Source organism: Camarhynchus parvulus, chromosome 1A, assembly GCF_901933205.1.
Source record: "Camarhynchus parvulus chromosome 1A, STF_HiC, whole genome shotgun sequence".
NCBI lineage: Eukaryota > Metazoa > Chordata > Aves > Passeriformes > Thraupidae > Camarhynchus > Camarhynchus parvulus.
In genome coordinates this window covers 31,684,365-31,699,902 of record NC_044586.1, presented here as the reverse complement: position 1 = coordinate 31,699,902, position 15,538 = coordinate 31,684,365, and the positions used below count along the sequence as shown (strand labels likewise).

Here is a 15,538-nt window from a genome sequence, read left to right as displayed (position 1 = left end):
TGCACCAATAGCATGCTAAGCTCTTAAAAATTAATTTCCTATGTAACGTCTTTAATTGCAGTCTGGTTAGAACGTCAATTGTATCTATTATTTCTTTTCTTGACAATAGCTCAACATGATGGGAATGTTACCAAGTGGTATGATGCCTACTTCAACAGACCAAGGCCATATTTTACAAATGAAGGTTTTCCAAACCCACCATGCATAGAAGGAAAAGAAGATCTGAGTGGGAAAGAAGAGATATATGTCATAGGTGCTGATACTACATGTCTGATACCAGGCAGTCAAGACAAAATATGTAATGGTCCACTGAAACCAAGAAGACAGTACCTGTAAGTACATTTGTCTTCATGTTTGTCCAAGAGAAAGATTTAAGTTCAATATAGATTTATGCAAACACTCATAACATATAGTTAAATTAGAAAAGGAGGAAAACTGATCATCATATGTATCTAATTTTAATTTTTTTGCCTGAGTGTCGATATGGGAGGCAATTTTTTTACAAAATTTTCAAGCAAAAAAAGATGCTTATTGAGTTCTTAAATGAAATAAATCCAAATTTGAGATAAGTAATTCACACTGGGGTGTTTTAATACGTTTAAGATTTTGACAGTTCTTGCTGTCTGTCATAATGTCACTTTTGCAGGTGAATAATGATTTAAAATTATGTTACACTAAACTTAAATATATTCTTTTAGTTTGGAAGTGAAACCATATTTAAGAAAATGCACATCAACTTTTTTCATTACTTTTCCTGGTTTTCTTTCACAGATTTAAGTTCAGAGCAACTAACATTAAAGGGCAGTTTACAGATTCTGACTATTCTGACCCTGTCAAAACATTGGGTAAGAAGACTGTAATTTACTAAAGTATTTCTCTATTTCTAAAGTCTATACAGTTCCATGTTTCTTCTTAATACATGAAGTCAATAATGTCTATGTTTGTTGGATGTAGTTTAACTAGAATGGCTGAAGAAACATATCCATTGCCTTGTATGTCCTTTTGAGGTAGTCAAGGGATTCTACAGCCTGGACTGTTAAATGAAGAGGCAGTATTGACAAAGTTTGTTTGCAGAGATTCAATTATACCAATACAAATGTTGCCAGGATAGTTCATCTTGTTTTGCAAACTGCCAGTAGCTGTTCTGTTTGTGCTGTTTCCTTCTGTGTTGGGTGTAGAACAAGTACTGGATGCATGACAAATTGGCTGGGTGGCCTGGCCCAAAGAATGGCGGCTGAATGGAGTTCATCCAGCTGGCAGCTGGTCCCTCATGGAATTCCCCAGGGCTCAGTATTTGGTCAGTCCTGTTTAATGTCCCTGTTGACGACCTGGTTGAGGGGATCTAGGGCACCTTCAGTCAGTTTGCAAGTAACACCAAGTTCTGCAGGAGTGTGTTCATCTGCTGGAGGGCAGGAAGGCTCTGCAGAGGGCTCTGGACAGGCTGGATCAGTAGGCCAAGGCCAGCTGGATGAGGTTCAATAAGGCCAAGTACTGGGTCCTACACTTGGGTCCCAACAACCCCATGCAGTGCTACAGGCTGGGGACAGAATGATGCCCAAGGGATAAAGGACCTGGGGGTGCTGGTCAACAGCAGCCTAACATAAACCAGTGTGTGCCCAGGTGGCAAGAAGGCCAATGGCATCCTGGCCTGAATCAACAATTGTGTGGCCAGAAGGACCAGGTAAAAGTATTGTCCCCCTGTACTTGGCACTGGTGAGGTCACACCTTCAGTCCTGTGTCCAGTTCTGAGCTCCACAGTACAAAAAACATTGAGGGGCTGAAGTGTGTCAGGGAAAGGCAGTGGAGCTGCTGAAGGGTCTGTAGCACAAGTCCTGTGAGGAGCAGCTGAGGGAGCTAAGGACATTTAGGCTGGAGAAAGGGAAGCTCAGGATAGACCTTATCACTCTCTACCTGAAAGAAGGTTGTGGCAAGATAGGTGTCAGTCTATTCTCCCAGGTAACAATCAATAGGACAAAAGGAAATGTGACAGGGGAGGTTTAGATCAGATATAAGGAAAACTTTCTTCACAGAAATAGTACTAAGCATTTAAACAGGTTGCCCAGGAAAGTGGTAGTCACTATCCCTGGAGGTATTTAAAAGATGTGTAGATGTGGCCCTTAGGGACAGAGCTTGTGGTGGCCTTGGCAGTGCTGGGTTAGCAGTAGGACTTGATGATCTTAAAGGTCTTTTCAAATCTAAATGACTCTATTATTATATTCCAGTGAGCTTAATGGCAGGTCATTTGAGGGCATGACCCTTTAGCCCCTTCATCCTTTAGATATATAAAAAGCTCCATATGAATTAATAAATTAATATTGTCTAATAGAATCCATCTGGTTCTAAAGTCACTAGCAAATAGGCCAGCAGTTATTTGGTTGGAAATCAAACATAATTCTTTCTTGGCCAAGCTGATATACCCCCAAAACTGGGAATGACATGTCTTGTAGCAGATTGCAATAAGATCTGTAAGTTCTTTTAATTTATTTGTAAGTCAAAAGCTTAGCTCAGTCTTAGCCCTGACTTTCTGAAAATGGATATCAAGACAACTGGATGAGTACCCAGAAGAATTTTAGTGGGCACATATTTTTCATTTGGCATTCATCTTCTGTGATATGAGCTCCCTTATTCATCTAATCCATTTTAGGAATTTGTTACATGATCTGATACTGAAGACCCTGAAATGCTAAGTCATTACCTGAATATTCTGAAAGTATCTGGTACTATTTCTCCAGCCCAGAATGCTTTGGAAAGTGCAACATAAAAGTTGTCTTTGTATGTTCTGATTTTAAAAGTTTTAAGCAAATGAAGCAAATATTTTTCTCAGTAAGGGAAAGATAGTGTGTCCAATCAGGGAAAAGAAATTTACTGGAAAGGAGTCCAACTGTATCCCACCCTCTGGGCACTTTTCTCCTTTCTAACAGAAAAATCTGCAATACTTAGCGGCAGGTGGATAGTGTAATTCATTGCCTTATGTATTGTTACTGAAAACTTGCAACATTTTCTACCTTGTTCACGATAAATATGCAAGATCTGTTTGTATGCTGAATAAAATGTAATAGGGGAAAAAACCAAAACAGGGATAAATTCCCCAGATATGAAGAGACATGGGTCTCCTCATACCCATCCAATGCCTTCTGTGCAAAACTTTAACATCAAGCACTGCTTTTTAAGGCCAGATTACAGCATACTTTTGTCTGGTCTTAGGTTCTAAATTTCAGAGCAATTCCATCTTATGTGGAGTAGATAATCAAAAGCTCTTTGCATGCTTTGTTACAAGTGCTGGGAAGTCAACACCAAGTTGCTATATCACAAGTGATGCAGCTACTGCAGTTGAATAGTCCTGAAGACAGAGCACTTTTGAGACACATGGCATGAGGAACCTTGCCCAAGAGTTTCTTTAGAGAACATGTTTGGTTATAGGAACTTACAGCTTGCTCTAGAAAGATAATTCAGAAAACATGCCAAAAAGTCATCTTTTATAAATCTTGGCAACGCAATTACTTCTACTGCACTCAAAACATCAGCTGCTCTCCCGGAGAAATTTATGCTGCCTGAAATCCAAATTGCAATTTGATTTTTAATCAGTTAGCTTCTTTAGTAATAATCTCTGACATCTGTAGGTTTCCACATTATACTTTCATTTTATGAGCTGAAATATTAATTTAAATTCTGGTAGATGTATTCATACCAGTTCAAAAAATCCTACATTACTCTGGTTTCTAAATCTACTGATATAAAAGATCTTTGATCTGGAAAATCAGCAAGTTAATCTTTTGGTGCAATTTAATATTATGTGTTTGAAACAGAAAAAAAATATAGAAAATCTTGAGAAATCATTTTGTGAGACATGTCAGATGCTCTTGTAGATAATAAGAATTTTGTTAGGGAGGAACACTGAAGCAGAAGTCAGGGGAATATACAGCTGCAATAATGTTTTTTAATTACAGTAAAGGATACATTTTAATAGGGCGCCCACTCACCCAATTATATTTGTTGTACCACAACCTTCCTCTTGACCTGGAGAGGGGGAGTTTCTTCTTCGCAATCCATGACTCTCATTGCAAAGTTATTGTCCATGCTACAATGAACAGTAAGCATTTTTCCATTAGATAATTAAGATACAGTGATAAACACTGTTTAAACTTGTAATACATTAAGGCAGCTTGTAACCTTTTTGTAAACTCCAATGGTTTGGTAAATCACTGTGGGGCAACAGGTAGTTCTGTGTAAGTGTACCTTTTCCATTTTAAATATAAAGCTCATGAGACAGGAAATAATCAAAATGGGATTTCCTGACATTGTATTTTGCATAGAAGCTGACCTTATGGTATTTTGTTATTGCAATCTTTTATCAACATGTATTGAGTGCAGCACTTCAGAATTGTATATCATGATATTCTCTATTTTGTCTCCTTTTCCATGCCCATGATTATCTCCACAGACATGCCTACAGAAATATGTTTAGTCCTCCCCTGTTGCAAAGAAGCATCAGAAAATGTGGGGTTTTAATTCTTGGTTGGCATCCTACCAGCAATGATTTTTTTTATAATATCTGCATTTTTTTGGATTAATGTTAATTGTACATTTTAACATAGACTTCAATGTTCAGTGCAAGAGGTTTCTTTGGATACTCTTCTCTTCTTTCACATTGCTAATACTTTTGCCCTATCACACTGAAAAGTGAGTGGCAGGAACTTTTTCATTCCTTTTCTCACTGAAACATTTTTGTATGTACTTGCTTTTCTATTCTATTATCTTAAACTAATATTAAATTTTTCCTTACCTTGAAATGCCCAGTGTTGCATCTAAAATTTTACTAATGCAGTGGAGGGATTGTTTCAGGTGTTTTTCGAACTATACTGAGTTCTGTTGTCTGTCACTTCGTTCAGGCCTGATATTGCTTATCCATGTTGGTGTCAGTCTACAATAATCTCACACTTTCTTCTGATAAATTTCTACCTAGCCTGCTGTTTCCTATGCTGTATTATTGTAGCTGATTATTCCTGCCTACATGTAGAACCATGCACTTGTTCTTACAAAAGTTCATCCCACTGTTTTGAGGTGACTTCTTCAGATAAATCAGGTCCATTTTGAATTTTAATTACATTCTCTTGTGTGCATCAGTGCAGACCATCTGCAATATACTCTCAAATCCAAAAATCCCAAAGCTAAGATTATGGTTTCCCAGTGTGTCCTTGGGAGGATGTCATTCCTTGTCTGGGACATAGTTTCATATGGCAGGAAGCAGTGCATTTTCTCCTTCTGCTTGAGACTAAACAGGAGCTAAGCTTTTCTACAATGGGCCAGCAAGTGGAGATGAATGTCAACAAAAGAGAACAATACCAGCAGTAGAATTCCCTTGCTTTTCTTATTTTCACTGTTGCCTAAGAGAAAAAGAGGGTGAGTTTCATTTGAGGTACAGGATTACAGGAAGGGTGGGAAATTAAATGAGCCCCAGAAATTTAGCATAATAGAAGTACAGAAAGAGGCTTAGAAACTACTAATTAAATAGTTTATCAATTTCTGAATGAGCTTTCATTCTCACCTGGAAGGACTGATTAGAATAGTAACACTTTTCCTTTTCTATCATAGAGACTTTTATGATTACTTTTGACCTACTCTACTGGTGGTTATTCCTAACAGCATCACGAATTCTTCCATAAACTAGGAGCATGAGTTAATGGTCAGTGAGGCAGATTAATCCAGAAGGTTCACATCTCATCACTAGTTCAGTTCTTTCAGCACCCTTAAAATACCTCTAAAAATAGTATGTTTTATTTTGTATCTGTGAGTGGCAGCTGCAAGTCTCATTGCTTTACAGTTGTGTCTCCCTTTTCCACTTGAGGAGCTGGAGCAGTCCTGCACAGAGACTGAAGCAGGAGCTGAGCTCAGGCCAGTGTTCAGACTGATGTTACTGCAGTATAGACTGACCTTAACCTGTTCAGCAGGTAAAACTGAAAACCACCAGGCAATGCCTGCACATACAGCTGTATTAAAATAATTAGTTGGATAGATCAGCAATGCTTTGGAACTCTTACATAAACTGTTTCTGGTTTTGTTATATTTTTCTTTCTGAAGCAGCTCTTCAACAAACATAAAATGGGTGCAGTTATATAGAGACTGAAAGGGTCTGTCTTTCATTATTCCCTAACTTCGTATCATCAGAAATTTAAAAATTCCAAAGAATCTATGATATATTATCTTTCCACCTTCTGTTGCAGGTGAAGGACTGACAGGAAGATCAGTAGAAGTTGTCCTTGCTGTTACTTTGTGTATACTTTCAGTTGTTCTTTTGGTGGCTGCAGTATATGCTTTTGCAAGGTGAGATTTATATATTCTTGCCATAGCTGGTTTGAAAACACTCAAAAATGGTTTAAAGAAGAGTTGAAACTGTCCTATAAGTGCAACTAATCTGTAATTACAAAGTGTTTTGATTTTTGGTTGGGTGGTTTCTTTTTTAATGTAGAACTTTAGGGAGAGACTCACAAAGAATTTAGTCTAGCGAAGGTAACCTCCATAGATGAAGAAAATTCAACTTCTCCAGAGGCTAAATCAGAGTGGTAGCCTTTCTTAACCTTTCAGAGCCACTTCTCTATTGACAGATCAGAGTGTCAGCTGGTTGTAGTTATCGTGATGGCTAACACTATCGACAGCTGGGTATGAAGTAAATACTCTCAATTATATTTTCTGTCTTCCTAATAAATTTATCAGTTAAATACATTGAGTTCTCACATGTGGAACACAAATTTAGTTTTAATTCAAATAATGAACAAAGTAACCGTGTAAAGAAGCCGGTTGTGTACTGTACAAATGGTGCTAGTTTTCTCATTCATCAGTTCTGTCCTTACTTAACTGCAATATTCAGGCATTACCAAAGAATTTTTGTAGGAAAACTAAAAGAATACATCATGTAGATTCTTTCCTCTGAATTTTAGACAACATAAATTGGACTAGATTACACTCTTATGAGGGAGACGACAATAAAAGCCAAGGAAAGATTCTTGGCAACCATTTTTCAGCTTCAGCCTGTCAAATCAAAGTATTGACATATGTGTCCTTAAATATTTTGCATGTGTATTTTTCACTGTTATTTTCCATTTAGAATTCGGCAAAAGCAAAAAGAGGGAGGCATGTACTCCCCACGAGATGCTGAAATTATTGACACGAAATTCAAACTGGATCAGCTGATCACAGTGGCAGACCTGGAGCTGAAGGATGAGAGATTTACACGGTAAGCATGCTCCTTAGGCAAAACAGTAGCCCAAAGGGTCTGTAGCCATGACCCCTTTCTGACCTTTGCTTGTTTGGAAGTGTTTGTGCTGCTCTTATTTACACAGGTCACTGAGATCCTTTTTCAAAGAATGACCTCCATCCTCAAGACACTTCTCACTAGCTTTCAGAAAATCACTTAATCTTAAGCCCTTTTTACAACAAGATAAAAATCTAAGTGCAAATCACTGTTTAATTGTTAGCCAAAGAAGGGTTACATATTTTAAACATGCAGAATTTCTGAGTGCTTTTTTTAATGGCCCAATTTTTTGTTTTGGCTGAAACTTACACGAGCTTTCTGAAAAAAATAGACTCCTAGGAATCTCTGACAATTAATTCAAGAACAACTAGCTCAAGAACAAATCTGTCATTGTTTAATTGACATTTGGAAAGCATTTGTCTTTTTTGAAAAAGGGATTGGCATAACATCTGGGTTTCTGTGGAGCTCAGGACACTGGCTATCCTAACATCCACTCATTTAAGGTGCATGCAGCAATTCACATTTTGTACCTGACAAGAAATCTTGTCACAGATATTTATCAGAAGACCTGCTTTTTGACTGCCAGAAATGTTGATATTACTCAAGAAATAAATATAATGATGATTATCAATAATATGTGGCATCCAGCTGTGTTAGAAATATTTGGTGAACATTCTTCACCTGCTTGTATTTTCCCTGCTGTCTCACAGATAAAACATTGTGGTAGGCAGTCTCCTTAAAGATGAGAAACCTAAAATAGTCTTGCCCTAGTAGCCAAATAGCCTACGGTTGCAGACTAGGAATAGCTGGAAGATGAAAGGTTGTAGCTCTTGACCTGGGGTTTTTGTGTATGTCTGTGTGTGGTACAGAGTAAGTTGGTTGCATGTACAAACCTGCTCAAAATAGAGCACACAAGAATGGCTGCTGGTGACAGATGAGAAAACATACTGGGAATCATCTGGAACTCATTGATGTAAGGGCTGGGGTATGTCCTGTGCAGGGTACTTGCTCAGATAGCAGAATTTAGTACCTGCTAATAACAGTGCAAAGCACCCTCTGAAGGCAGAACCATTGCCACTGCATTGCAGTAACTGTGCTTCAGATAAATTATCTCCATGGATTTTCAAAATTACCTTGTTTCCACATTGTTAGCTGAATAACAATAGTACTAATGTTGTTTATGTACTAAAGTGTTAATGGATTTTACTTCCAGATACTCTTCATTTTTCTTTAGACGCAAGGAGATTTTTGTCATCCAGTAAGTTTTTGTATTATTGAAACAACATGGTGTGCTTTCTATTCTCTTCTCTTAACCTGTGTGTTATCATACTATATCAAACAATATAGCTAATCAGAATGAAGCATCAATATTTGCAGATATTCTAATAGCAAAAAATGGTATTTTTTTATCATGAAATCATTAGTCCCTAATGTTGAATTATAGGGCTCCCACAACTATTTTCCAATAAATCAGGGTAATTTTTAAATGGAAATTATAGTATGGCAATATAGCCCTGGTATAAACAACCTATCCTTGAAACAAAGACAGTGTAAATGTGACATAAGAAACGTGCTGTTTCTTTCCTTTGGAAGTTAGGATATATATGTTTAAGTGAAATTTGGTTTTTTCCTCAACTGTCTTTTGTACTCACACTGCAGCTGTTTCATACTTTGTCCCTGCAATCTCAGCAACATATCCACACAGTCAAATCCTTTGCTGGTTTGCAGATACCATTCTGCCACTTTTCTGTCTGAATTAAGTGTATTTTTAATTTTTACAGTCTCAATCTCTAAAGGGTAATTGAAAACTATGATATTTCATACTTATGTACACTTCATTATGTGATTTATGCACAGCAAGACCTTTACTGAACAGCGCTTCAGCAGTTTTAGTTACATCACCCTTAATTTAATGAGTCAGTCTCACTCTTTGGTTTGCAATTTGTCATGTCCTTCTATCTCTATTTTCCTCTTCCCTCCTTCCAACTGTCCTTTAATGGCCAAGAGCAAAGACTTTCTACTTCTGTCATTGTAAGGCACAGAATGCAGTTGTTAAAATTTTGGATTATTATTTTTCAAACTGCAGTGGCATTGAAGCTACAGCAGGCTCCTTGCCCAAGTCCTTTGCTGAACATTATGACAAACTGATGAAGTGTAGGCATTAATTGAGAGCTCCTCAGGACAGGATTCATGACATCTTTTCATCTGGAAGACAGAAAATGTGCCCCAAGGAACTCTCCTAGATAACACATGTATAGTAATGAGGGGCAGGATGTGCTTTATCTGTCAAAATTTCTTTAGTTTATTTTGGCTTTTGTTTTTTTAAGCCTCTAAGAATCTTTCACTATATGTAATATTCTGTTCTGGTAAAGTCAATGACAAGAAGGGACATTTTAGGTTTCTCTAGAGCTGTCTTTAATATAGTTAATCCTTCCTGGTAATGAGGAGTGGTATCAGAGAGCTGGCAGAAGCATGGCAGCAGTACCAAGGCAGCTTACTGCAAACCTAATGACTAAAATGGTTTTGTTTCCTGTTTTTAGACTTCCACAGTTGCTGCACCATAAAAGAACTGTTGTACCTGTTGCCACTGGGGAACAGCTATGCTGAAGTCAGTCACAGTCCCAGTTCTTGACCCTATCATTCTCATGATTTGTGGCTAAAGCAGGGACATGTTAGCATGTTTAGTTACAGTATTTAATGCTGATGACTGCAGTCTAACCTTCACAAATTTCCCATGCATTTGGGATGGGCATCACTGCATCTGCTCTACCTACATTGGCTGCATTGAGGCAGCTGTCTCAGCTGTGTTTGCAATGTTCGCTGTGTTGCAGTTCATGGTATCTTGCAAGTGTATGAGGAGGGCAGAGATGGGCAGAATCCTTTACCAGACTGGCATGTTTGTATTTTTCAGGCAGCAGAAAATCAACTAAAATCTGGTCCAGCTTCACTGTGAAAGGGCAATGGGGAGTTTGTGCGAAAATCCTAGGTGAAAACAGAACAATAGAGATTTATTCCCTCTAGCTACTAATCATTCCATTCAGTGCTCATTTGAAGGAGATATTTTGTAAAACAGTTTTTTTTGTCACTACTCTGACATTATATTATTCAGCTACTATAAATCAATAAAGGCACACGCAGCTGACAGAGTCCATCCACAGAATCAAAATACTGTAGACTGCTCCATGAGATCCCTCTTGCCTGTCTCTCATCCATTGTCTCTTCAGACATTCTCTCATACTTGGTGGACTGCAGCTTATGATCTTGGCTCATAGTCTCAGAAAATTTTGCAGCTGGTATCTCATGAGAAAAACAGTAAATTAGAAAAAAACCTTCTGTTCTGTATGAATATGACTGTAAGTACTTTCCATCATTCTTAGACCGAAAATTCAGCAGCTTGAAGCTCAGCAAATGTTTGGTAGAGGTTAATCAAGACATAATAATTCACACATTTTTATAATTTTTTAATATGAAGTATTTTGCACTATAAAAGTCAGTTTGAGTAGGAAAAGAGAAATTTAAAAGTGCCAAGCATTCCATTTTGACAATTTTGAATTTTTTTTGTGGGTAACTTTTTTTTTAACCAGGAAATTAAAGGCAAATCAGTAGTACTCTTTTAAAAATAATAAAAATAATAAAAAATATTATTGACAAACTTCAGTGGCTAAAATTACTAATACTAGCTAGTACACATACACTCACTCTCAACATGTCTTTCTTAAGCATTTGATCAATTGGATGTCGTTTCAGAGGGCATGCAGGGAATTAAGTCCTGCAGAATTTAATGGAAAATGAGATCTTCTTTATTAATCCCAAATGCTAACTTTGAATGTTTGGGACATTCATTGCATTCCATGATGGTGGAGATGGTGTGAGACAACAGTAAAAAACAACCCTGTTCAAAACATACATAGCCCATCAATCTAAACTGTATTAAACATTGTTTCATGAAATTCACTGAATATATGTATACTGGATGTACTCATCACTTGCCTGACTTACAACAGGTCCACAGGGTTTGCCAAGTCACACTTCAAAGCAGACACTAATCTTCTGTGAATAGATTCTATCCCTAAATTTTCATTGTGCACCAGGTTTGGTGAGATACAAGTAACCTCCCTGTTCCAGGTGCGTACCTAGGAGACAACTTCTCTGGCACCCTACTTTTGCAGTGGTTTCCACAGCAAGGATAAAGCCATTTAGATCCCTGTTTTTTAAAATCTTTCCTTGAGAAGTTGAATGTTGTGGTTGATAATTTTAGGCTTTTGTTTCACTCTATGTGAGACAGCTTGTCAAGAACATGGGGTCAGGAGGAATATTTCTGCATTACAGACACTGTAGCCCCTGCAAATACAGGTAATTAGAACTCCTTATGGAAAAGTGTTGTAAAGACAATGATTGTCTGATCTCATCTTTCCTATATACTATGCATTCAGCGGGTGTCTATATTTTAGGTAACAGTTTTGCACACACTTTTATTTCTATAGACCAGCCTGATATTTTCTTTGTGCAGAGAGACCTGTGTTCCTTTGAGTAGGGGTAGGCTTGGCTTCCATCTTGCATTTTTTCTTCAACAAGTTTCCCTTTAGTAATCAGCTATCAAAAATAGGCTTCCTGAAGTTTGTGTTCCAGGAGAACAAAGTTTATGAATGTATGTGTCCTGGTACAATGGAAGAAATGACCATGTGTTCTCTTTCCTTAGGCCTTTAATATGTAGGAAGGGTTAAGCTCAATATTGCTCTCAATTAACTTGTTAAAAATTAGTTCCTCTGTTGGTCCTAGGAAGTGTCAGTGGTGCTTATGAGTTAAGCCTTTTGCCCACACAGTAATTTCTGTAGTTTTCTGGTTGGACGAAATTTTAATTCCCTGTGGATTTCAGATGATTGACCCAGAGAGAAAGCTGAGTCTGTGTGACAATATGTCTTCAGTTATCACTGCCAACACAAATAAATGGCTTCTTTCTAGCTCTATCGTATGTAATCTGAGTGGGATTCAGATTTTTGATAGTCTTCAAAAAAACCCCACACATGAAACAATACACTGTTTTAAAAGAAAATCAGATTTAAAGCTATAAAGCATTCTTTATCTTAGAGAATGTTTTTCTTTCCTCATTTCAAAGTCAGGCAAGGGGGAATCTGAAATGGTCCAGCTGAAATAGGGACATTTTCAACTTCATGGCTTGATTCTGAATTGCACTCATCAAGATCTAGTGATATTTATATTTTTTTTATATTTTTAAGTTTTGTACAAAACACTGGGAAATGTGGACAAGATTACATACAGATGAGTATTTGTTCATTGACAGAATACTGTAAGATTATTACTATGTATTCCAAGTCAAGAGACATAGGAAAAATACTATTTTTTAAGCCTAAGGATGTGTTGAAACTGAGAATTGCTGGAAGTCTTTAGTGAGAACACAAAATTCATCCCTTCTGAAGATCCTTACACAGCAAAGCCAACATCTTTGCCACAGTCAGACAAGTTAGACATTAACTTTCCTATAAGCACTTTAAAGTAAATCATCTTATTTTCCAAGCTGCCAAGCTACTGCTATGTGCACTTGCTACTGACAAAAGTGTGACAGTTCAGTAGTTCTAAAAATCACTTAAATTCCTACAGATAGGTTAAAATGTCAACCCACAGATCCCTTGCTTCTTAAAAAAAAACCATACTGTTGGATCCACGTACCTTCAGCCCTGAAACACTGAATTACCTACCTGGATTGATTATGCACAGCACAGAAATAATTTTAATTTCCTGATGACCAAACTGCATTTTCTTACTGCAAATTATGTGCAGTAAGCCCCTCATTGTTAAAAATATGAGAGGAGAATATTTGAAAAATTACTGGAATGTCAACTGGGGCATGACTTTTTTCTGTTGTTCTGTGGTGAAGATAGGTGAATTCAAAGGAAAAGGAAGTGGAACTTGCCTTCAAAGTCTGCTCATAATTTTGACCCTCCCAAAAGAGCCTACAAAAGCTTCTGTTCTAGTCAAAGACAAATATTTATTTGTGTGCAGTACTTTGGTACAGCCATTGAAAGTCCTTATTTTTGTTAGGAAACTTTAGTTCTATAATGTTGCCAATATTACTAGAAGGTAGTTTCATCTGCCACAAAATGCAAACAACTTATGTGATACAATGAGCCCAAGCTACATGTCTAAACATTCTGGATAGATAGAGTGGCATGCTTTCTTATCTTATTTTCTTCTTTTTCACTCTAAAGCTGTCCTTCAGTTGTCCTTCTTAGTAAACACCCTTACTTCTGTGAATACTTTTAACTCCAGTGAGACTGATCTAATGAGGCTTTCATAGCCAATTTGCTTTGTTTCAGGATAACTGCTCTAATAATGTATGTACGACAAAGGCATTCTTCATAGCTTTGAAATTAACTCTCCTGATGCTTAATAATAAATTATTCAACAATTGTATTAATCGCATTTTATCATCTCAATTAAAATTTAAATAATTAAGAATCATTTAATAAACTATTTTTAAAGCAATTTTTCTTTTTCTACTAAAACTATGGCAGCAATACAGTAGACTTTGTATTATAGAACATTTTTTGTAATATTTTCTGTAAGGATGTATATTTGGAGGAACAGATACATAAAAGGGGTCGTCAGAGATTTTTGAAGGAGCAGGTTATCTTTAAAACTGGATTATTACAAACTTTTTTACTTGGTCCTTTAAACAAGCTTTCTGAGTCTGAGTGCTCAAAATTTGGTTTCTAAATCCATTCAGAGGCAATTTTGACCAAGTTTCAAGGCCATCTGAAAGTCCTCTGAGTATAGATGCTCATGTTCTATCTTCATTAAAGAAGAAGATAGATCTCTCTATGCTGTGAGATCAAGTTAAAGATTTAATTATATGTCACAGTTTTTGAAATTGACACATATAGAAGCAGCCATGAACATGTGAAAAATGAAGATAAAACCAGGACACTAATTTCTAAAATCTTTAGAAAACAACCGTAGCTGTGGTTTCTGTAGAGGCACACCAGTATCATGACTCATCTGTGACTCCTTTTAGATATCTGCTTCAAATGAGATGAAATTACACCTATTTCTCCTCATTGATTATAAAAGAAATCTAGAGTGACTGAGAAATAGGCGTCTGTGTTCAGTCAGATTGATCCTACCCTGATGCTCTGAAATGGCCCTTAGGAGAATGATATTGGGTCAAGAATGCAAAATGAAGCTTGTCAATGTGTATGTAGTGGTGTGCAGCAAGTATGGGTTTCTCAGGGCCACATGATCCCAGAGCACTGTAAGCGATCTAATGAAAATGACAGAAACTGTAACTATGTAATTCATATCTGCTGATGCCTGAGATAAAAACTAATAAAGACAATCACCCAAGGTATCTGAATTTGAATCCATAAGGGAAACCAATCTTTAGGTACATAGTATTTAATCTAGAACCTATTAAAATGCACAACATTGGTTAACTCTCAGCTTGCTGCATTTAACAAAGATCTCTGTTTCAGGTTGCTTAGTTATAGAAAATCCATCAAGTAAGTTTACTAAAGATTTTTATGTTGTGTTCATCGGTGAGTCTCAATGTGTGGTTCCTTCCTCAATGTTAGAAAAAACTCCAAGCTGCGTATAAATCATAAAAGCATGACTAATTGCATGGTAACTGGAGAAATGCTTTCTCTCTCTCTGGGGTGAAGCCTGCATGTCTGTGTTTTAGCTTGGGAAGTAATACAGGGTTATTTAAACTCCTCAGGATTTAAAAACCATGTCATTATGAGAATGAGGTCACTGCAATATTTTATACGCCTAAAACCTTGCAATGTGTAAAATGTTTTCTGTCTGACAAAGAAGTATTATGTGCCTTAGAATGCAATAATAATTTCAGAAATTTACTTTAATGTCAAAATGTCGCCTTGAAATGCTGCTACCTATAAAAACAATCACAGCCTACGGTACTGTTAGCATTAGCATCACTAAAAATGTTGTGAGGGGGAACAACAAGGGGGTAAAATGTTTCTCTTTTAAGTGATTGAAAAGAAATCAAAAAAGCATGTTGTAAGCAATTTATAATTTTCTGCTTATAAGTATCATTTTCCATTGAACTGGAAAACATTGTTTATTAATAAATTACAGTTATATAAAAAGAATGACAAAGATATTCCCTATGGGTTTCTAATTCTTCTGTCTTTACTTTCAGGCCAATAAGCAAGAAATCCTTTCTACAACATGTTGAAGAGCTTTGCACAAACAACAACCTAAAGTTTCAGGAAGAATTTTCGGTATGTTGCTAGCAGTTGTCACAACATCGCA

General features: G+C 36.8%; 1 protein-coding gene across 1 annotated transcript in view; it reads left to right on the top strand.

Moving 5' to 3' along the window:
* The window catches only part of PTPRQ (protein tyrosine phosphatase receptor type Q), a 99,233-nt gene that overhangs the window by 67,087 nt on the left and 16,608 nt on the right, over window positions 1–15,538 (top strand). Inside the window, exons 32-37 of the mRNA XM_030960825.1 lie at window positions 110–332; window positions 772–845; window positions 6,222–6,321; window positions 7,103–7,231; window positions 14,740–14,766; window positions 15,426–15,507. Coding sequence (XP_030816685.1) covers window positions 110–332; window positions 772–845; window positions 6,222–6,321; window positions 7,103–7,231; window positions 14,740–14,766; window positions 15,426–15,507 — 635 coding nt within the window. The remainder of the gene's footprint in view (window positions 1–109; window positions 333–771; window positions 846–6,221; window positions 6,322–7,102; window positions 7,232–14,739; window positions 14,767–15,425; window positions 15,508–15,538) is intronic.